At 39.7% G+C, this 24306-nt stretch overlaps 2 protein-coding genes across 2 annotated transcripts; both read left to right on the plus strand.

The window, feature by feature from the left end:
- Positions 1-10193: 10193 nt before the first annotated feature.
- LOC109255101 (olfactory receptor 1A1) lies at positions 10194-11123 on the plus strand. Its single transcript, XM_019429516.2, has one exon. It carries the CDS (start codon positions 10194-10196, stop codon positions 11121-11123), a length of 930 nt encoding a protein of 309 aa, XP_019285061.2.
- Positions 11124-23349: 12226 nt separating this feature from the next.
- LOC109255093 (olfactory receptor 1G1-like) lies at positions 23350-24306 on the plus strand. The gene has a single exon (XM_019429508.2). The coding sequence runs from the start codon at positions 23365-23367 to the stop codon at positions 24304-24306; it is 942 nt and encodes a 313-aa protein (XP_019285053.2). The 5' UTR covers positions 23350-23364.

Genomic DNA, 24306 nt, shown 5'->3' on the forward strand with positions numbered 1-24306 from the left:
TATTAATAATTTATAAATGATTGTCCTTAAATATCATATTTCCAAACAGGATAACATTTTGAAGAGGTGAAATGAGTGTATCTTAGAACAGTGTGCAAGTTGTTTTATGATCTACTATTTTTAACTGCCAATAAAAATACAAAATTATTGTTTTCTATAGATAATTCACATTGTCAGCTATTTGTCCATGTTGGAAGAATTTGGATGTCGGAAGATGATGTTATTCACCGTTTAATGCTCTCTGGGTCTCTAAAACACCAAGGGTTAGAACTATCTAATTATCTTCTTTTCAACCAAAAAGATTTTGATTACAAATGCATATGAATCTGTGTGAATGGCTGACCAAATCACAGAGGAAATGGAGGTATTTCATGTAGGGCATCTCAAGGTTGGCCAAGGAAAATGTTATACAAATTTGCTGTACTGTTGTACAAATTTATTGTCTCTACCCATGAGAATGTGAAGATTTGGGATCTGTTTTGTTCACTGTCGTATATTCAGAACTTAGACAGTGCTGGCATAATTACTTAATAAATTTGTGTGAAATGAATAAATGAACCCTGCAATCTTATTTTTAAACAATGACTGCAACAAGGTTAATTTTGTTGTTATAGGTAAGCTCAAATAGTGTGAGGTGTTTCAAATATTTCCCCTAGTGAAATATTAAGTGCCAAAGAGGAGAGTATAAAAAAGGCCTAAGAATGTAGGTTCTTAGGAGAACTCCATACCATTTAGCTGCTCTATATCAGTCTCATGTTATTCCTCTGTTTAACTTGGACAAGGGAAGTTAATGTCTTCTACTGAATCCTACAGTAATCATAAGAATCTATGTGTATGATTATTATACAAATAAAAATTATTGTACCTGTATGTCAAGTCATTGTTTCAGCTGTTTCCCTTTGATCCTGTCAAACATGCTGTCCTAGAATAATTTTAACACTATAATTTAAATTTCTTCGTGTACCAATGTTCAGGTACATGTACAATGGATCAATTGACTAAGTCTGGAAAAGACTACAGTCTATGGCTGGTATGTCAGCTTGGGTCAGTTCAGGCCTATTCAGAAAACACAAATCACATCTGATTTTTTTTAGTGTTTATTTTTGAGAGAGAGAGAGAATGAGCAGGAGGGAGGGGCAGAGAGAGAGAGGGAGATAGAAGATATGAAGCAGGCTCTGCACTGACAGCAGAGAGCTCAGTGCAAGGCTCAAACTCACGGATCATGAGATACGACCTGAGCTGAAGTCAGACACCTAATTGACTGAGCCACCAATATGGCCCATATATGGTACTTTTAAATTTTTCTTTTATGTTTATTTATTTTTGAGAGAGACAGAGTGTGAGCAGGGAAGGGGAAGGAGGGAGAGAGATACAGAATCTGAAGCAGGCTTCAGGCTCTGAGCTGTCAGCACAGAGCCTGACACGGGGCTCAAACCCAGGAACCACGAGATCATGACCTGAGCCGAAGGTGAATGCCTAACCAACTGAGCCACCCAGGCATTTCCCACCCCCCTTACCCCCAACAATCTGGTATTTTTAAACTCAGAAGATTTAATACAGGGAAGTAGATATATAGGTGTGTCCTGAAAAAGACTGTAGGAGAAAGAGATGGATGTGAAGGTAGCCCAGAGAGTAACCACAAGAATAAATCACTTCCCCTAGGTACAAAAGGGAAAGGTGATGTTACCAGAACCTAGGAACTCAGAAGAGGGATGACCACATGTCTGAGGGATGACCTCAGAAGCTCACGTCTCTGAGGGGAGCTGCCAAACAGCTGCCACTTGGTCTTCACCTGCTGAGATGACCCAGACCTTCATTCCTGAGGGGTCTCAGTCCACAATAGTACTGCCTTTATTATTATTATTATTATTATTATTATTATTATTTTATTTTGTTATTATTATGCTGTAATTCCTTTTAATCTCTATTATTTGGCATGGAAACACAAAAATCACCTCATACATAGTTCTAGACACGGTCCTCCTTGCCGCCCCCCCCCCCCCCCCCCGTGTGAAGGCAACAAAATGTCCTTAGTAATTGGCTTAGTCTCTCCAGCCAGTAGAGAAATTTCTTTTCCTGGATGGCTCACAGAGATATTTTACTGAATCTGAGCAACATAATAGTAATATTTAAAAATGTAAATCGCTTCCCTATATAGCCTCAGGATGGGGCTTGCCATTAGAAAAACCAAGAGATTACAGGATTGGGACTTCCAACCCTTCCCACAAGCCTCTGGGGAAGGAAGAGTTTGCTGGAGGTGAGCTCCACAAACACTCTCAAAGAACCAGTTTAGAAGACTTTCCAGGTTTGGGAAAGTTTCCATGGTCCTCAGTGGTAGCACATCCCACCTCCATGGGGTACTGCCCTCAGGACACAACTGGACCTCAACATATGTTCCTCTAAATGTGACTGCTAATTACTGTATCCTATATCCTATAAAGGATAGACCTAGGTAAAAAAAAAAAAAAAAAAAAAAAAAAAAGTAAATCCCTAAAATTATTGATAGTATTTTGTAAGGTTATAAATAACTAAACAAAAAAACTGTCTGGGAATAGATATATGCAATAAAAATGTATTAAGAAAAAAAAGGCAGAGAATTCTGGAAAGATGGTGGAGTAGGGGTATCCTCATCTCACCTCGTCCCACAGACACACCCAGATAATAGCCACATCAAGGCAACCAACCCAGAAAATTACTTGAAGACTGGCAAAACAGACTTTCCACAGTTCATCTTAGAGATGAGGATACATTAAGAAGGGTAGAAGGATGGAGATGGGGACAGGAACCAAACTCCCAGCAAGACTAACCACAAACAGGAAGGGCACCACAAACACAGAGAAGAGAGAAGAGCAGACATCAGAGACCCCAGACATGGAAGCTGCACTAGATAGATGAGTTCCCATAATATTTGGCTTTGAAAACTAGTAAAGTTTAACTTCCCAGAGTTTTTACAGTTAGTGGGGCTTAAAAAGGGGCACTTTAAAAATCAGCAGGCCTAGTTATGAGAGACCTGGAAGGTAATAGGAAACTGAGTCCCCACCCTTAAAGACCCAGCATAACAAACCACCACACCAAGATACAGCATAGAAGCAGTAGCTTGAAAACAGGTGGGGAATATGTGAGGGAAATTTATTTACTAATCTCAGAACATGCTGGAGGGGCAGAGACCTTTAGGAGACTTCTTCAAAAACAAAAGACCTGATAGGCATCATTTATTTCCCCTTTCCCCAGTCTAGAGATGCATACACTTGCAGGAACCAGTGCAAACACCCTTAACCTACCTTGGTAACACTCTGTGCCCTGCCCTTCTGTTCTGTAAATCTACCCAAACAAAAGCATGCCACTTGGCAAGCATCCTTCCAAAGTGGTTTCTACTGTGACACATCCTGCAAGCAGATCCAGGAGGGACAAGCAACAGTCCAAAGTGACTTCTTCCCTGGGGAAAGGGGAAGAAAACAACACACACCAGTTTGCCTGCAGCCGCAGCAGACGGAATGGGGTAAACACATGATTTGACTGTCAGCCCTGCCCACCAACAAAATCTTTTCAAGGGTCAGCACTGGAAGAGGGCCCTCCAGTTTGTGTTCACTGTAGCCCCAGCAGAAGGATTGGGGGCAGACATTTGATCTGACTGCAGACCCTGCCCACCAACTAAAGCCTCTTAAGGGACAATACAGGAAAAGAACTACACAGTTCAGTTTGCCTGCCACCCTGGCACATGCACTGAGGACAGGCATTTGGTATGACTGCTGACTCTGCCCAACTATAAGCCCACAGAGGTCCCAAACTGGCCCCTTAACAGCACAGGAACAAAACCCTGCCCACAAGAGACAAAGTTGGCCATTGCAGCTGACTGGACTGAAGGCAACCCTGACTCAGCCACAATAGTAAGGTGAAAACAACCTACATAGGGGACACCCCTGAAGTGCCTGGTTCTGGTAAACAGGGAACATTGTGCTACAGACCACCACATGATCTATTCTTCAGAAGGCCACTATTTTCAAGATCAGTAGACATAGCTGACTTTTCTAATACTCAGAAACAAACACAGAGAGTTAGATGAAATGAGGAGAAAAAGGAATGGGTCCCGAATGAAAGAAGAGGACAAAACCACAGCAAAGAGCTAAATGAAACAGATATAAGCAATATGCTTGGTAACAAATTCAAAGGAATGGTCATAAAGGTACTCACCGGATATGAGAAAAGAGTGGAGGCTCTCAGTGAGACCATCAACAAAAAGATATAAAATATTAAAAAAATGATCTATCAGAGATAAAAGGACTCAATAACTGAAGTTAAAATTTCACTGGAGGAAACCAAGAGCAGATTACAGAGGCAGAAAAATGGATCAGTGAGCTGAAAGAATAATGGAAAGCAACCAACCTGAAGAGCAAAAAGAAAAAAGAATAATAGAATAAGGAGGACAGGTTAAGGGAACTCTGAAGTATCATCAAGCATAATACTATTTACATTACAGGGATCCCAGAAGGAAAAGGGGAGAATAAAATTTATTTTAAAAGTAATAACTGAAAACCTCCCTAATCTGGGGAAGAAAACAAACATCCAGATCCAGGAGGCACAGAGAGGCCCCAACAAAATCAACCAGAATATGCCAAGATACATAATAATAAATATGGCAAAAAGTAGTGATAGAGAGAATTTTAAAAGCAGCAAGAGAAAACAGTTGAATACAAGGGAAACCTCATAAAGCTATAAGCTGATTTCTCAGCAGAAACCTTGCAGGCCAGAAGGAAATGGCATGATACATTTGAAGTGCCAAAAGGAAAAAAAAACATGTAACCAAAAATACTCTACCCAGTAAGGCTATCATTCAGAATAGAAGGAGAAATAGTTTCCAAGGCAAATCAATGTTAAAGGCATTCCTCTCCACCAAATCAGTGTTAAAAGAAATGTTAAAGGGAATTCTTTGAATGATAAGGAAAGGCCATTTTCAACACTAAGAAAATTATGAAAGGAAAAATTTCACAGGTAAAACCAAACATAATGAAAGTATTAGACTGATCACTTATAAAACCAGTATGGAACAAAAATAAACTCAAAGTGGATGAAAGACCTAAATGTAAGACAAGAAACCATCAAAGTCCTAGAGGACAAAACAGGCAACAACATCTTTGACCTCGGATACAGCAACTTCTTACTAGACATGTCTCTGGAGGCAAGGGAAACAAAAACAAAGTGAACTATTGGGACCTCATAAAATCTACCCAGTGAAGGAAACAATGAACAGAACTAAAAGACAACAGACAGAATGGGCAAAGATACTTGCAAATGACATATCAGATAAAGGGTTAGTATCCAAAATCTATAAAGAATGTACCAAACTTGGGGCACTCGGGGGGCTTAGTTGTTTAAGCATCTGACTTCAGCTCAGATCATGAGCTCATGGTTCATGAGCTCAAGCTGCACATTGGGCTCTGTGCTGACAGCTCAGACCTGGAGGCTGCTTCGGATTCTGTGTTTCCCTCGCTCTCTCTCTCTCTCTCTCTGCCCCTCTTCCACTCATGCTCTGTCTCTCAGTCTCTCAAAAATAGATGAATATATATATATATATATATATATATATATATATATATATATTCTTTATATATATATATATATATATATATAGAGAGAGAGAGAGAGAGAGAGAGAGGAACTTATCAAACTCAACACCCCAAAAAAATTAACCCAGTGAAGAACTGGGCAGAAGAGATGAATAGACAACTTTCCAAAGAAGACATCTAGATGACTAACAGACACATGAAAAGATGCTCAATGTCACTCATCATCAAGGAAATAAAAATCAAAACCACGATGAGATACCATCTCACACCTGGCAAAATGACTACAATTGACAACTCAGGAAACAACAGATGTTGGTTAGGATGCAGAGATAGGGGAACCCTTGTGCACTGCTGGTGGGAATGCAAACTTGTGCAGCCCCTCTGGAAAACAGTATGGAAGTTCCTCAAAAATTTAAAAACAGAGCTACCCTACAACCCCACAATTGCATTACTAGGTATTTATCCTAAGGATACAATAATGCTGATTCAAAGGGGTACATGCATCCCAATGTTTATAGGAGGACTATCAACAAAAGCCAAATTATGGAAGAAACCCAAATGTCCACCAAATGATGTATGCATAAAGGAGAGGACACACACACACACACACACACATTGAAATTTTATTCATCGATCAAAAAAGAATGAAATCTTGCCATTTGCAACAACGTGGATGGAAGTAGATATTTGGTTGGTTTGCAAATATCATATTACACTAAGTGAAATAAGTCAGTCAGAGAAATATATGATTTCACTCACATGTGGAATTTAAGAAACAAAACAGATAAGCATAGGGGATGGGAAGGAAAAAACATGATAAAAACACAGAGGAAGGTAAACCTTAAGAGACTCTTAAGTACAGAAAATGAACTGAGGTTTTCTACAAGGGTGTTGGGTGGGGTGATGGACTAAATGGATGATGGACATTAAGGAGGTCACTTGTTGGGATGAGCACTGAGTATTGTATGTAAGTGATGAATCATTAAATTCTATTCCTGAAACCATTATTACATTATATGTTAACTAACTTGGATTTAAATAATTAAAAATAAATAAATTAAATTAAATTAAATTAAAATAAACATAAGAATGATCTCCCATCAATAGTCTAAATTTACAACCTAAGGAACTTAGAAAAAGAACACGCTAAAACCCAAAACTAGCAGAAGAAAGGAAATATAAAGATTAGAGAAAAATGAAATAGAGAATAGAAAAACAGTAGAGGAAATCATAAACCCAAAAGTTAGTTTTTCAAAACCATCAACAAAATTGACAAAAAATTATCTGGATAGACTAAAGATAAAAAAGACTTAAATTACTAAAATCAGAAATTAAAGTGGGGACATTATTACCATTTCAATAGTTAAAAAAGGATAATAAGAGCATTATGAATGGTTATGTGCACAAATTCCTAGAAATGCACAACCTACCAAAACTAAATCATGAAGAAACAAACAATATGAATAGACCTATAACTACTAAGGACATTAAATCAGTAATGAAAAATTTCCAACAAAGAAAATCCCTGGACCTACGGGCTTCACTGGTGAATTTTAACAAACATTTAAAGGGAACTAGTACCAGTCCTTCTCAAACTTTTCCAAATATTGAAGAGGAGAGGAATTTCCTAACTCATTCTGTGAGGATATCAAAACAACCAAAGACACTACAAGAAAAAAAAAAGAAAACTTCATACCAATATCCCTTATGAACAATGATCTAAAAATCCTCAACAAAACAGTAGCAAACAGAGTTCTGCAGCATATTAAAAGGTTTAGACACCATGACCAAGTGGAATTTACTCTTAAAATGCCAGGATCATTCCACACAGAAAAATTGATCTCCCTCTCTCCCACACCCCCAGGCCCTAATAAACCATCCTCTACTCTCTGTTACTATGACTGTGACTTTCCTATAATACACATAGAAGTGAGATCATTCACTATTTGTCTCTGCGTCTGGCTAATTTCACTGAGACCCCTTAGCTTCACTATTATTATGTAAATGGAAGAATTGGCTTCTTTCTTGTGACTGAATCATATTCCATTAAATGCATTATATATGTGTGTGTATGTATACGTATGTATACATATATATAATATATATAATAGTCTCATAAAATGAGACCGAAGATATCTTTTCAATACCCTGTTTCATTTCCTTTGGATATATACCCAGAAGTTAATGAAATTGCTGGATCATATGGTAGTTCCATTTTTAATTGCTTGTGGAATCTCCATACTGTTTTCTATAGTGGCTGCACCAATTTACATTCTCACCAACAGTCCATACAAGTTTCCATTTCTCTACACCTACACCCTTGCCAACTTTATTACCGCACATCTTCTTGATAATAGCCATTCCAACAGGTGTGAAGTGATATCTTATTGTGGTTTTCATTTGCATTTCCCTGGTGATTGATGACACTGATCATCTTTTCCTGTACCTGTTGGCCATTTGGGTGTCTTCTTGGAAAATGTCTATTTAGTTCTGCTGCCTATTTTTTCATTCAATTTGTTTGTATGTGTGTTTGTTTCATGAGTTCTTTAAATATTTTGGTTATAAACCCCCTACCAAATATATGGTTTGCAAATATCGTCTCCCTTTCCATAGGTTATTGTTTCACTTTGTTGACTATTTCTTTTACTCAGTTGTACCACAGTCTTTGCAGCACCCAACAGGATGTTCTAATTGGTGCCAGGAGCCCGTATGCCAACAAAGTGTTTAGAAGAGGTCAGCTCAGAGCTTGGACCCTGGAGACACATTCTCTAGGAAACTCTCTTGCCCATACTTCCTTCTAGAAAAGAACTCTGGGAAAGATTACTCTTGAGAACCACTGTCTCCTCAGGGCACAGCCATAGGAGTGTGTAATGAGTCTCAACAATTACTCTGACTATGGTCAGGATGAAGACCTGAGGGAGTCACGTTTCAAGAGATGTTATAACCTGGTAAAGAATTCCTAATTTTCTCTATTCTATGACCACCTTGCTTCCTGAGGAGGAAGCTAGAGTTCCCGTCTTCATGGCCCATCTAGAACAGTCATCCTTTCTGCTCTATCATTAGGAAACTCGAGGCTCTTTTGTCCAAACAATCCAAGTCCTAGCTCCTTCACCTCAAGTGCAGAGGACCAGAGACCCACTCTTCAGGCCTACTACTGACCCTTTCTGCAGCATGCCTGCCTCCCCAGGGAGGAATGTTCACAAGTGCTTCAGCAGCTGGCTGTGAACTTCCCACTCGTGGAAGAGGAGTGAAGGCCACAGGACCAAAACCCCTTTGACAGCATCTGAGCTGACTCCTCAATAGGAGGTGTGAATGTTGTGGAAAAGGGTCTTTATGACAGTGACAAATCAAGGATAGATAGCCAGCAACTGCACTACCTGCATTAGCTCCTTTGAGCCTCACATAACCTCCAAAGGTAAGGTATTTTTGTCATTTTATCAGGTGAAAAATGGTGAATTGAATTGCCTAAAGTCACATAGAGATGTAGTAGCAAAATTAGGACTCAAACCTTGGCTCCAGAACCCAAGTTCTCAAGATCAGCATCAACTATGGCTAACTGTTACTATACTATGACTTTCCTAAAATACACATAGAAGTGAGATTATTCACTGTTTGTCTCTGTGTCTGGCTTATTTCATGTAATGAGAAGAGAGAGAGATAGAATATAATATCTTCTTTATCCCTTCATCTCTTGGTGGACACTTATGTTGTTTCCATAGCTCAGTACGGTGAATAATGCTGCCATAAAAATGAGACTGAAGAAATCTTTTCAATACCCCATTTCATTTCCTTTGGCTATACACCCAGAGTGAGAAAAATAATAATAAAGGAAGGGAAGTGAAAAGCTTTGTGATTATGGATATTAGAGAGTTTTTCAAAGAGATATACCTTGTAAAAGGACATGGTGAAATTCTTCTCTGAAAATGAGGTGCTTGGGGAGGAAATTCACTAGGCTTGTTTTTGCTAGGACAAAAACCCGGTGATCCTGGTGATTTACAATAATCCAATGTCAGCATAGACACCTGTTACTTCCTGGGCTCTAGGATCTCTATTAGTTTGGTCATTGGAACAATTTTTAATTTCATGGCTGGCCCTTGTAATGACACATCTTTTGTACTGGAGTATTTTATCAAGATTTCTAAGTGCTTTCCATTCCTTGTAGTGTGAAATTTTAAAAATGTGCTATTTTTGGCTTTTCTATTACATTGTAAAGTTCCTGAGAGCACAGACTTTGTCTTACATGTCAAATAAGTGGACTAAAAAATTGTATTTTTCACATATTTGTGCTTTTTTCCATCAGTCTAGCAAAATATCCAGCACATACAGTGTAAAGGCATTTGTGAATTTATTGAATCCTAGGTGTTTGAGTGATGGTTCTGAGATGGGGGAGGATGGCCACTTTTGATTCACAGATTGTTCACTTCTTAGACATGAGTGTCAAGAGTTAATTGTTGATCAGTTTCACTAATCAACAAGGATATTTCCCCAAAATGTTGGCTATCTCTGGATTTAGTAAACACATCGTAGAGATTGATAGTCACTTGAATCAAAACTGATGGATAAGGAAGATCATTACATAAACTCCATTAATAATTCTGGATTCTTCTCCCCTTTCTTAATAAAGGAACCATGAAAGAAGACAACCAATCTTCTACCCTGGAATTCATCCTCCTGGGAGTTACTGGTCAGCAGGTACAGGAAGACTTCTTCTTCATCTTCTTCCTGTTCATTTACCCCATCACATTGACTGGAAACCTGCTCATCATCTTGGCTATTCGCTCTGACATTCGCCTTCACAACCCCATGTACTTTTTCCTTGCCAACCTCTCCTTTGTTGACATCTTATTCTCCTCTGTAACCATCCCCAAGATGCTAGCCAAACATGTCTTGCACAGCAAATCCATCTCCTTTGGGGGATGTCTAACACAAATGTATTTTATGATTGCCTTGGGTAACACAGATAGCTATATCCTGGCTGCGATGGCATATGATCGTGCCATGGCCATCAGCCGCCCACTTCATTACACAACAATTATGAGTCCACAGACTTGTGTCCTTCTAGTTGTTGGATCTTGGGTGGTTGGAAACGCCAATGCCCTCCCCCATACTCTGCTCACAGCTAGTCTGTCCTTCTGTGGCAACAAGGAGGTAGCCAACTTCTACTGTGACATTACCCCTTTGCTTAAGCTGTCTTGTTCTGACATCCACTTCAATGTGAAGATGATGTACCTAGGGGTTGGTATTTTCTCTGTGCCATTACTATGCATCATCATCTCCTATGTCCGGGTCTTTTCCACAGTTTTATGGGTTCCTTCCACTAAGGGCATGCTCAAAGCCTTCTCCACCTGTGGCTCCCACCTCACTGTTGTTTCTCTGTATTATGGGACAGTCATGGGCATGTATTTCCGCCCTCTGACTAGTTACAGCCTAAAGGATGCAATCATGACTGTTATGTACATGGCAGTGACTCCAATGTTAAATCCTTTCATTTATAGTCTGAGAAACAGAGACATGAAGGCTGCCCTGAGGATACTATTCAGCAAGAGAATTTCCTCATAACCAATGTGAGGTCATATTGAGGAATGCAGTCACCAATTAGGATGCACTTGGAAGTCCATCCCTTAATGTTCATCCCCTCCAAGAAGCAACCTTTGATCTTTCCAGCTACAAAATCCCCTTCTCTGAAATCTAGTAAGTTTATGACACACCTTATTGAAATCATCACTTTGTACCAATTGTCCATTTGCCAGCACAGAAATTTTGGGTTTACGTCCTAGATAAGCTACTGATAATCAGAGTAAAGTTGAAAATATCTGACGCTCTGTTTCTATATCAACATATTAGGAATAATAATATCTGCTCCACCATGGTCACAGAGCATGAGGATTGCAAAAGTCCATGACTTGAAGGCTAAACATCACTATTCAAATGTCAGTTTTTCTTGGATATATGTTAATCACCCCTACAATGCTTACAAGCCTCTGAAGGCAAGAACTATCTTAAAACATCACTGTACCTCTCTCCCAGTCTTGTTCATGTAAAGTGTATCCAATGATTCTTGGTGGAAAATCAGATGAGCAAATGAAAATATCAGTCTCTGCACTGTAATCTGGTAATGTCAGACATAATTTGGACTAGACATTATTTACCCATCCAGTAAAATCTTTAAAGGCAATGACACAGGAGGTATTTTTGTTCTTGTTGTATTATTGATTAAACTAGACTGTTTCTAAAGAGCAGATGATTCTCCTTAAAATCACACCAAAATCATACTCTTTGATAGTTATTGCATTTTAAAGTAATAAATATTCCAACTTAATTAATTACATCATGAAATAAAGTTACTGTGACAACAGATTGGAGTGCCAAATAAATGAAGAAAAAAGAGCAGTATTGAAACTGATGTGACCTTGTTTCTCCAGTATGGCCCAGGGAAGATAAGACTGATTCTGGTTGATCAGCCCTGATATGTAGGTGATATTTCCTAAACAGAGACAGTTAATCCAACAGGTCCTAAATAACCAATGAGGAACTCCTCTACCTATGATTTGATCCTGTTCATGAGAAAATTATAAAATTTTTTCAAAATATTAATAATTTATAAATGATTGTCCTTAAATATCATATTTCCAAACAGGATAACATTTTGAAGAGGTGAAATGAATGTATCTTGGAACAGTGTGCAAGTTGCTTTATGATCTACTATTTTTAACTGCCAGTAAAAATACAAAATTATTGTTTTCTATAGATAATTCACATTGTCAGCTATTTGTCCATGTTGGAAGAATTTGGATGTCAAAAGATGATGTTATTCACCTTTTAATGCTCTCTGGGTCTCTAAAGCACCAAGGATGAGAACTATCCCAATTATCTTCTTTTCAACCAAAAAGATTTTGATTACAAATGCATATGAATCTGTGTGAATGGCTGACCAAATCACAGAGGAAATGGATGCATTTTATGTAGGGAATTTCAGGGTTGGCCAAGGAAAAGGTTATACAAATGTATTGCTTGTTTCTACCCATGAGAATGTGAAGATTTGGGATCTGTTTTGTTCACTGTTGTATATTCAGAACTTAGTGCTGGCATATAGTAATTACTTAATAAATTTGTGTGAGATGAATAAATGAACCCTGCAATATTATTTTTAAACAATGAATGCAACAAGGTTAATTTTGTTGCTATGGGTAAGTTCAGATACCATGATATGCTTCAAATATTTCCGCTAGTGAAATATTAAGTGCCAAAGAGGAGAGTATAAAAGAAGGCCTGAGAGGGGCGCCTGGGTGGCTCAGTTGGTTGAGCGTCCGGCTTCAGCTCAGGTCATGATCTCATGATCTGTGAGTTCGAGCCCTGTGTCGGGCTCTGTGCTGACAGCTCAGAGCCTGGAGCCTGCTTCGGATTCTGTGTCTCCCTCTTGCTGACCCTCCCCCACTCATGCTCTGTCTCTGTCTCAGAAATAAATAAACATTAAAAAAATTTTTTTAATAAAAAAATAAAAAATAAAAGAAGGCCTGAGAATGTAAGGCTCTTAGGAGAACTCCATACCATTTAACTGCTCTGTCTCTGTCTCATGCTATTCCTCTGTGTAACTTGGACAAGGGAAGTTAGCCTCCTCTACTGTAATCATAAGTAATCATAAGAATCTATGTGTATGATTATAATACAAAAAAAATCACTGATTATAAATAAATCATTGCACTGGTATGTCAAGTCATTGTCTCACTCATTTCCCTTTGATTTGGTCCTGGAATAATTTTAACACGCTAATTTAAATTTCTTCACATACCAATGTCCAGGGATTGACTAAGTCTGGAAAAGACTACAGTTTATGACTGGTATTTCAGTTTGGGTCACATCTAGTATTTTTAAACCCAGAAGATTTAATACAGGGAAGTAGATATATAAGTGTGTCCTGAAAAAAACTGTAGGAGAAAGAGATGGATGTGAAGTTAGCCCAGAAATTATTAACCACAAGAATAAATCACTTCCCCTAGGTACAAAAGGGAAAGGTGATGTTACCAGAACCTAGGAACTCAGAAGAGGGATGACCACATGTCTGAGGGATGACCTCAGAAGCTCACGTCTCTGAGGGGAGCTGCCAAACAGCTGCCACTAGGTCTTCACCTGCTGAGATGACCCAGACCTTCATTCCTGAGGGGTCTCAGTCCACAATAGTACTGCCTTGATGATGATGATGATGATGATAATGTAATTATTATTACAGCATACATACAGCATATTACAGCAACATAACAATAATATTTAAAAATGTAAATCCCGGGGTGCCAGGATCGCTCAGTCAGCTGAGTGATTAATTCTTAATTTCGGCTCAGGTCATGATCCGAGGGTCATGGGATCAAGCCCCATGTCGGGATCTGTGCTGAACATGGAGCCTGCTTAAGATTCTCTTTTTCATCCCCTTCTGCCCCTCCCCCATGCTCTCTCTCTCTCTCTCTCTCTCTCAAACAAAAAAACCAAACAAAAACAAAGCAAAGATAAGTATAGGATTCAGTATGAGAGGAAATTCAAAAGGGGAGAGTCAGGAGAATGTAACTGGAGATACCATGTAGTTAGACATGAGTTATTACTAAAGACCTAACTATCAGGTTGCATGGTGAGTCTAGGAGTGTTTATGGTACTGTGTATACAGATAGATGATTGATAGATAGGTAGATAGATAGATAGATAGATAGATAATAGAAACATAGATGATAGATGTAGATAGATAATAAAAGCTCTGCGTGTAGCAATGGTGAGAGTTTGTGTGGAACTAAGATTGGATAGACAGAGAGCAGTAAGGGAACAGAGAGGATTGGTGAGACCAGGAGGTTAATTAAACAGCTCAGAGCAATCTAAAGAAACAGTGAAGATATAGAAGAGGATCTACAGTTGACCCTTGAACAAACAGGGGTTTAAACTGCACGGATCCACTTATACACAGATTTTTTATAGTACAGTACTGTCAATGTATTTTCTCTTCCTTATGATTCCCTTAACAAACATTTTCCTTTCTCGAGCTTACTTTATTGTAAGAATACAGTATATAATACATATAGTATACAAGATGTGTGTTAATAGATTATTTATGTTATTGGTAAGGCTTCCAGTCAATAGTAGACTATTAATAGTTAAGTTTTAGGGTAATCAAAAGCTATTTGCAGATTTTTGACTGTGTAGGGGGTTGATGCCCCTAACCCCAGCTGTTCAAGGGTCAAGTGCAAATGCAAAGGTAATGGAAATATGAACAATAGAATATGGTAATTATTATGAAAGTAGTAAGATATCTTCAAGGTTTTGAGGTTTCCATAAAAAGTCAGCAATATGTTTAATGAAAATTGTTAACAAGAGAGTCATTTAAGAAAAATTAGTTCCACTTAGGTATGTTTTCAAGGGTTCTTTTGGGACATTTTCATGGAAGTATTCAATTAAATAGTAGAATGAAAGATATGAAACTTTGAAGTACAATTAATAGCACATAGACCACTGTAAAGTGATAAGTAAAGTTATGGAAACAGATTAAATCATCTAAGAGTATAAGATTCCAGCCTGAGTGTCTTGTATTATTGTGTCACATATTACTGTGTTTTTTAATTTTCCAAATAGCCCTGTGGCATGAAAGAAAATAGCCCTCCTTTACAGATAAGAAAGCTGTATCTCCGAAAGATGAAGTGATTTATTCAATGTCTTTCAACTAGTAAGATGCAGGTCTAGTAAGATGGGATTTGAGCCCAGTTTCCTTATGACAATGCTCTTCCCTCAGCTCCACAGCTGATCCACTTAGGAGCTATACAATTCTGAGGGATGTCTAAGTACGTCAGGATGTGTGCACCAGCAGGAGCCATGGCTAGAACTTTGACAAGCAGAGAGAACTCTCCGCCCTTGGTAGAGCATGAGCTATAGTGCAGAGATGGGAAACATGGGCTCATAGAAGTTATCACTTTGAAACAAAAGAGAGAAATGATCCTTCAATGTTTCTTTTTTTCTTTCTTTTTTTAATTTGAGAGAGAGAGAGCTTGAGCAGGGGAGAAGGGAAGAGGGGCAGAGGAAGAGAGAAAGAAAAATCTCAAGCAGGCTCCATGCTCAGCATGGAGCCCAACACGGGACTCGATCCCACAACCCTGGGACCATGACCTGAGCTGAAATCAAGAGTCAGACACTCAACCAACTGAACCACCCAGGCGCCCCTGATCCTTCACTGTCTCTATCCTCACCACTTTCAGTCAGTCCAAAATATCCGGTCCAGACTGAAGATGCCAAAGAACTCTACAAGTAGCACATGACAGTGTTTAAAAAAAAAGTCCCAAATGGCGTCACTTAGAGTTCCCACATAATCTAACTACAGTTTCAACCTGCCCCACAAATGTAGTCTTAATTGGTCAGTCAGAAATTTTTCAGTCAGCACCAATGAGGCTGCTACGTGGGCCCTAGCCATCCCCCAAAGAAAAATGAGGTCATCTGCATGATAAGACCCCTTGCCTTTCTCCCCTAGCAAACAGCCCTGCATCAAACAATCCTTTTCTTTTGCTAATAGCTTTCTTGCCCCATCCTCCTTCTATAAACACCTTCCATTTTGTGCAACTCCTTGGAGTACCTCTTTACTTGCTAGATGGGGTCTTGCCGGATTCATTAATCATTTAATAAAGCCAGTTATATCTTCAAATTTACCTGGTTGAATTTTGTTATTTAACACTAGTGACATAAACCACAGCTGTCATACTGCATTCCTCCTCTGGTTTTCCGGGAAGTCATGGGAAAGTTTAAAATATGTGGCATTGGGCTATGGGTTTAGGAAAACTCAAAGCAGATCAAGTATTTCTTCTCTAAAATTACTCCTTCTCTATTCCTGAAGAAAGGAATAGTGAGACCCATGTGTCCTCTGAGGACAGTTGCTCATTGTCTAGAGTTAATGAGCAGCACTGGGGCTGTAGTCTCTGATGGTTGCGGCAAGCCTTGAAAGATCTCCATGTGTTGCTGGCAAGTAAAATGCTAGGATCGTGCTCAGACCACAGAGGTGAATGGCAGGTCCTTAATGCCTTAGCCTCTCCCAGATCAGCTATGGCAAGGACACAACACTGGATTCTTAATCCTTTGGGGTTTGGGGTACTTCACAGAATTAATTATCTTCAACTTAATGGGTCTTGAGATTGGTCCAACCTACAGCTAAGAAAAGCAGAATTTTAATTCCAAGGATGCTGATAAAGTTACTAGAACACATTTCTCATGGGTCCTATGAACAAGTAAAAGGGGCAGACATTAGCAGCAAATTCTGAAATCAATAGAAAAGGGATGTTATGTGGTGGTTATTAGGCTCCATGTGGTGTTCTGTGAATGCAGCATCCCAGGATGACATATGTTGGCCTGTCATAGTCATAGTCAACCTGGAAATCTTGTCCCTTTTTCTCAGAATGGACAAAATTTAAAAGGTTTCTAATATTGTGAGACAAAAAGGAGAAAACTCAGCAGATGCAGTGATGGCAAGAATCATTCAACATATCCAGAGCATGAAGCAAATTTCCTTTTGGTGCCTCTACCAGATGTTCCTGTCTCCCTCTTCTGACCACCCACAATGGGAAAGATGTATGCAAACCAGATGAAAGCCTGCTGGTAACACCCTCAGGGATTGTCAAGAACAACCAGGTAAGACCTAAGAGACTCCATTCTGCTTCTTTTCTCCCCCTTTCTTCTGCGCCCATCCCACACTACGGTCAACTGGTTGTGCGTCTCTCACAAACAGCCCTGTAGCAACAGTGATGATACTGCGTTAGAGGCAGATCCCCAGGTCCTTAGACTCTTACAGACAGTGGGAGTCGTTGTGCTATAAGCAGAACAGAGCACAGGAACCAGCAGTGACTTGTCTCCAAATAATTCCGTGATGATCCCATGCACTCAACCTCTAGCCTCTGCAGGAGACACAAATACACTCACACACCCACACACATGCACAAATACACAAACATACACATTCATGTCCACACACCACATTAAAGCATTAAACGGATGTGGCTCCAACCAAACAAGTTTCTCTGCTATTTACAGAATCTCTAGCAAAGAGAGGCTGCATAATACTGCATTATCTTTCATTTTATACATTTTGTGAGCCCATTGTTTGGTTTTGGAGAAGGGAAATGTCAATTAATTTATTTTTCAATAGGTAGTACATTCACATGGTTTAAACTTTGAAATGAGCTAAAAAGTGTACATGAAAATCTCTCTCCCTCTCCTCTCATCCACCCAATACCCATACCTCTAATAAGTAATCACTATTATTGGTTTCCTGCTTATTCTTCTGGATTTTTTAATAAGCACACTAGCCAACAAAATATAGATTATCCTGGGAGCTGGGATTAAATTGTTATATTTAGGACCAATATGGGAATAGGAACTGGACATCATAGGAGTTGGATCAGGACTTGCTGATCAACCAATTACCGTCTGATTCCCTGTTTCTAACCTTGTAACTTTTACTTCTTTCCACCCTGGATGTTCCTTTCCTCACCTGTGGGGAGCACAGATTCTCTAAATTTCATTTCCATTTTCCAATGTGAACTTCTGTCCAGAGGGCTTCCAAGTTAAGTTCAAATTATAATCAATCAATCATAGAAAATTTATGTCTTAAAAAAAGCACACAGTTAAAATGAGCTAATATGAGAACAAATTTGTTTCAAGTCGCAGGAGTTATATTTTATAACAAGCCTGGAGAAATGCCCACTGGCCCCATGTGACAAGGAAAGACTATACTCTGAATGAGTTTTACGTCTGGATGAAGTGTTGGGTCTTACACAGCAAGAGATAGCCCCAAAGTTGGGGGTAAACTATAGCAAACATGGAAAGAAAAGAAAAAGCCCAGTCTCTGATCTGTGACTTAGGAAGCTAAGAGGAAAACTGATGGGGGAATTAGGGCCTAAGTTTCTGTTTCTGCTGAGGCAGAAACTGTCAAGAGACAAGACTGACAGGAGTGGAGATTCTGAGGCCCTTTCGATCTGCCTTAAGCCAATGAGCAACCTCTGTCCTGAGTGAGGGAGAGGTGAGGTCAGCTCCAAGCAGTGGAAAAAGCAACAGGTATGGAGGCCAGGGAACACAGAAGTTGATGTGGTTAGAAGGGGCCAACCACTGCCGCTATGCACAAATACGCACTGAGCCCCACTACTCCCCCCACTACACGGAGAGCTCTGTCTAAGGGTGTGGTGAATAAAGAATCTAGTAAACATAGGCCCTGAATAGTGTGGGAACTCTCGGGAAAAAGTGGAGGGAACACCACCTGTCAGGATCACATTTTGGCCAATGGCACACAAGCAGACGACCTTGCAGATGTCACCTGTGAGCAGACAAATTGTGGTGAGTGGAGTGGAAGAACAGGTCTTGGAATTAAACACTGAGTCTAGGTCCAGTCTCTGCCCCTTCTGGATGTGACTTAAGGGTTAGTGGTTATTTATTCATTTTTCTTGGGGGGGGGGGTGTTGTCTCTTACCTAGTTATTAAAATTAATGATTGTGCTTTTAAGAATATACTTTCTATAATATATGCTGAAAATAGCTCCCCACGTTTTGCTTGCCTTTTTTACTCTGCATGTGACCTTTTTCTTTAATAGGAGAATTTTGAATTTTAATTTGATTCAACCTATTTTCTTTTCCTTTATTGTTGCTTCCATTGCTTTTTACCTAGGCCACCCTTGTCCCAAGATCGAACAACTATCATGCTGTATGTTCTGCTGGTTGCCTTAAGTTGTATCTATGTAAAATGTTTTAACAACCTGACATGTTTTCAGTCAACACTGTGAGGTGTGAATCTAAATTCACTGACCCCATAGAGTCAACAAGCCTACCCCCAGTCCATCTGTCCAATCCCCCTTTCCTTTTTTGCCAGTTGGCACTGCCACCTTTAGCAGACCAAAATCTGATCTTTACGGTGCCATTTCTGGGCTTTCCATTTTCCCCTTTGATGGATATTTGTAATGAGGGGGAGGGAGCAGGATGCAACATGCCCCGCACTACCTACATAAAAGAGAAAGAGAGTGTGGTAGGAAATATCCATGGTCAGGGAGGTGCCACCAATGCCAGCTGAACAGTAATTCCGGTGGGTGGCGCCAGGGCTGACAAATTCATAGGACAAGCTTCACTTCGGAGGGAAAATGAAGCCTCGTGGGAAACTGTTTCTGTGATGTAATTCCTCTGATAAAACAGTGTTCCATTCCCAGAATTTTACCTAGAAAGAGTGCATTTGCTTTGTTTGACATCTTTATGTTTCTGTAACCATGTTTCCTACATATTCCCATGGCCAAAACTTTATCAACTCAAAGCTATGTATGAAACTACTAATAAAAATATGCAGGCTGTTCCCTCCACCTGATATTACTTCTATCCAATCTCCCTGTCAACTCTTTCTATTCCTTGAAATATATATATATATATAATTAATTATTATATTAATTATTATATATATAATTATATATATAGTTTATAGAATACAGATCTATTATATTATAGATTATATAAGATATATATTTGGTTTATTGTCCAACTGGTTTCCATACAACACCCAGTGCTCATCCCAACAGGTGCTCTCCTCAATGCCCATCACCCACTTTCCCCTCTCCCCCTCTCCCCCACCCCCCATCAACCCTCAGTTTGTTCTCAGTATTTAAGAGTCTCTTATGGTTTGCCTCCTTCCCTCTCTGTAACTTTTTTTCCCCCTTCCCCTCCCCCCTGGTATTCTATTAAGTTTCTCAGGATCCACATATGAGTGAAAACATATGGTATCTGTCTTTCTCTGCCTGGCTTATTTCACTTAGCATAATACTCTCCAGTTCCATCCACGTTGTTGCAAATGGCAGGATTTCATTCTTTCTTGTTGCCAAGTAGTATCCCATTGTATATATAAACCCCATCTTCTTTATCCATTCATCAGTTGATGGACATTTAGGCTCTTCCCATAATTTGGCTATTGTTGAAAGTGCTGCTATAAACATTGGGGTAAAAGTGCCCCTATGCATCAGCACTTCTTTGAGACTTATTCATTCACATGATAGATACTTACTGAGTACCTATCTTGTATCAGGCTCAGGGCTAATGCTACATTTCCAAGATGAACAAGATAGACATTTTCTTGGGCTACTCACAAAGATACAGTAGAATGGAGAACACAGACAAGTAAATAGTTGGTCACAGTCCAGAGTGACACACGCTGTGATGGGGGAGGCACAGGGCCGGAAGGGGCGTGAACCTGAGTTTGTTGTCAAGAGAATAAGTCAGGAAAGTCTTCCTCAAAAAAGACTAATGAATAGATAAAGAAGATGTTGTGTGTGTGTGTGTGTTTGTGTGTGGCCATCAAAAGAATGAAACCTTGCCATTTGCAACAATGTGGATGGAGCTAGAGTGTATTACATTAAGCGAAATGAGTCTGAGAAAGACAATATCATAAGATTTCACTCATATGTGGAACTTACGAAACAAAACAGATGAACATATGGGAAGGAAAAAGGGGGGGAGGGAGCAAACCATAAGAGACTTTTAACTATGAGAACAAACTGAGGGTTGATGGAGGGAGGTGGGTGGGGTGTGGGCTAAATGGGTAATGGGTGTTGAGAAGGGCACTTGTGAGGAGTGCTGGACATTATATGTAAGTGATGAATCACTAAAATATATGCCTGAAATCAAGTTTACCATATATTTTAACTAGAACTTAAATTAAAACTTGAAAAGAAAAAAAATGACATCTAAGCTGAAACCCGAGGGAAGACTATTCCAGCACAAGAAAATAAGATGGGCAAAATCCCAAAGGTTTTCCTTCTAAATAATTGTAAGTATAAGTGGGGCATAGGATGTAGAATGGAGAGGAAGGTCCATGAATCAATGGAGACATCAAGGGTCTTCAGGCCCTAGGAAGATGTGTAGAGTTTATCCTGAAAGTAATGAGAAACCCCTGAAGGATTTTTCAGGTAGAGTGACAAAATCAGATATGGTTTGTAGAAAGCCCATTCTCTCTGGAGTGAAACCAGAGGGCAGGTGGGTATGCCTGTAGGCAAGAATGACTGCCCATATTTAAGTGATAAATGTGTATCGTGAATGAAGGTAGTGGCAGCTGGGACTGAGGACAGTGGGTAAATAAAGAGAAATGGGTAAATTTTAGTTACATCGACAAAGTAAAATCACCAGGATTTGGTAGTATTTGGATGCATGCGAGGAGGAAGAAAAATGGGTCTATAATGGCACCCAGATTTCTCACCAGACCAGCTGGTGGCGATAATGATTTCAGCATTAGGTATGCTTTTCACCAATTCCAAATCCTTTTTTTCCAATAGCCATGCTTTTCAAAATATTGGGGAAATATGCTAATGATTTACTTGACCTGTGAAATCTTTGGATGGATTAATGTCACAATGTCCACATGAATACCACAAGAGTTTTGTGAAGAAACAACTCCAACTTAGCTTCAAAGTATATGTATTGGTATACAGTTATGGTATTGTTGCTCAAATTATATGTTTAAATGAACGACTTTAAGATGCAGCTGTAACACATGATTGATCCTGCTACTGCTACATGCAAACACTTCATAACATACTATGATTTGTGTGTGTGTGTGTGTGTGTGTGTGTGTGTGTGTGTGTGTGTATGCATGTTATACTTTGGTTGCTCTTCAAATACAGCAAGCTGAAGAAAAAAGATAAATCCCTCATTCACTCAAATAAGAGCTGGTCACATGTCCACACCTAGATGGCAATTTGGCTAGGGAAGTAGTCTTAGCTAGCAAGTCACTTTCGAGAACGACTTCATATTAAGGATTAAAGGGACGTATGAATTTTCTCAGTATGATATCTATTTTGCCACAGCCCATGCTCAAGTCTCTTCCCGCAAGGTGCTGGTAATTGCCTCTTCAGAACTTCTTAAATAGCTAGAACATTAGTTCCAGACTTGATATGACTCCTCCATACCAGTGAACACCAAGTAATTTTTCATAAATTCAACAAACTTATTGATCACTTATTATGTGTCAGCAAGCATGTATTAGGCTAAGTGTATAAAGGTGAATAGTGTTTGCATCATGATGTCCAAGAACTTACAGTCTGGCAGAGGGGATGGTAAACTTACTATGAATGGCCAGGTTGCAACGGTTTTAGGTTTTGTGGGGTCACATATGGCCTTTGTTGCATCTGCCTCTTTGTTTTAAGGTTTGTGGGGTTTGTGGGGGGTTTTTACCACCCTTAAAAACGTAAAATACATTCTTAGCTTGAGGTCCATGCCAAAAAAAAAAATGTGTGAGGAGGATCTGGCTCTGGTTTTCTGGTTTGCTGACTCCTGGTCTAGTTAACACAGTCGGAGAAAGGCAAGACTGGACAAAGTGCACAGAAATCGGCGACAATGATTGACTAAAAGCTCCTCACTGCTTAAGAACAAGCAAAGGCAAGCTTTTGTTTATACTTGATGAGTTTTGTAAACAGTTCATTATGTAGGCCAAAGCTTTATATCATGAATTTTAAAAAGTATGTTACTTAAAATAATAAAAAAGTATATGTATTGGATTCATGCCTATATAATAAAACTTTTTTAAAAAAAACCTCTCCCCCCCGTTGCAGACAAATCTTTGGTATCCCATGGCAGAAAGCACAGGCGTTTGCAAATATTCAGTTGAACTATATGAAACTGCCATTTTTGTGCATCGTAAGCAGTTAAATATTGGATATTTCATGATCCCATCTTACACTAGAAGATCAACGTTGGAATACTGCATCATTTTCAAAGTCCACAAACCAGGGCTTACCAATTTCATTCAATTAATCCATCTTTCTGCTTACCAACAAATGGAGTGGGAAAACCTGACCAGCATCTCAGCATTTGTCCTCCTGGGGCTTTCCAAGCAGCCAGAGCAGCAGGAAGTCCTCTTTGGGCTGTTTCTGTTCATGTACCTGGTCACAGTGGGCGGCAACCTCCTCATCATTCTGGCCATCATTGCTGATGCCCACCTCCACACGCCCATGTACTTCTTCCTGGCCAACCTCTCTCTTGCCGATGCCTGCTTTGTGTCCACCACAGTCCCCAAGATGCTGGCAAACATATGGATCCAGAATCAGGCCATCTCATATGCAGGGTGTCTATCGCAACTGTATTTTTTCATGCTGTTTGTGATGCTGGAGGCATTCCTCTTGGCCGTCATGGCCTACGACTGCTATGTGGCCATATGCTACCCGCTCCATTACGTCATGGTCATGAGCCCTGGGCTCTGTGTCTTCCTAGTTTCTGCATCCTGGATTATGAATGCCCTCCACTCCCTCCTACACACACTCTTGATGAACAATCTGTCCTTCTGTGCCGAACGCAAGATCCCACACTTCTTCTGTGACATCAACCCACTTCTGAGTCTGTCCTGCACGGATCCCTTCATTAATGAGCTGGTGATTTTCACTGTTGGGGGCCTTGCAGGACTGGTTTGTGTGCTTTGCCTGATAATCTCTTATACACATATTTTCTTGACCATCCTGAAGATCCCCTCAATTCAGGGGAAGCAGAAAGCCTTTTCCACCTGCAGCTCTCATCTCTCTGTGGTTTCTCTATTCTTTGGGACTTCCTTTTGTGTTTACTTCAGTCCCCCCTCGACCCGCTCAGCACAGAAGGGCACAGTTGCATCAGTGATGTACACAGTAGTAACCCCAGTGCTGAATCCCTTTATCTATAGCTTGAGGAACAGAGACATCAAGTCTTCCTTGAGAAAGCTAATTTGGGTTAGCAAAATCCCTTCCCCTTAG

The sequence above is a fragment of the Panthera pardus genome, unplaced genomic scaffold, assembly GCF_024362965.1.
Source record: "Panthera pardus isolate Hobbes unplaced genomic scaffold, ASM2436296v1 HiC_scaffold_3, whole genome shotgun sequence".
Classification (NCBI taxonomy): Eukaryota; Metazoa; Chordata; class Mammalia; order Carnivora; family Felidae; genus Panthera; species Panthera pardus.

Excerpts from the sequence above, each read along its gene's own strand:
- LOC109255101 (XM_019429516.2), top strand. The coding sequence starts at position 10,194 with ATGAAAGAAGACAACCAATCTTCTACCCTGGAATTCATCCTCCTGGGA.
- LOC109255093 (XM_019429508.2), top strand. The coding sequence starts at position 23,365 with ATGGAGTGGGAAAACCTGACCAGCATCTCAGCATTTGTCCTCCTGGGG.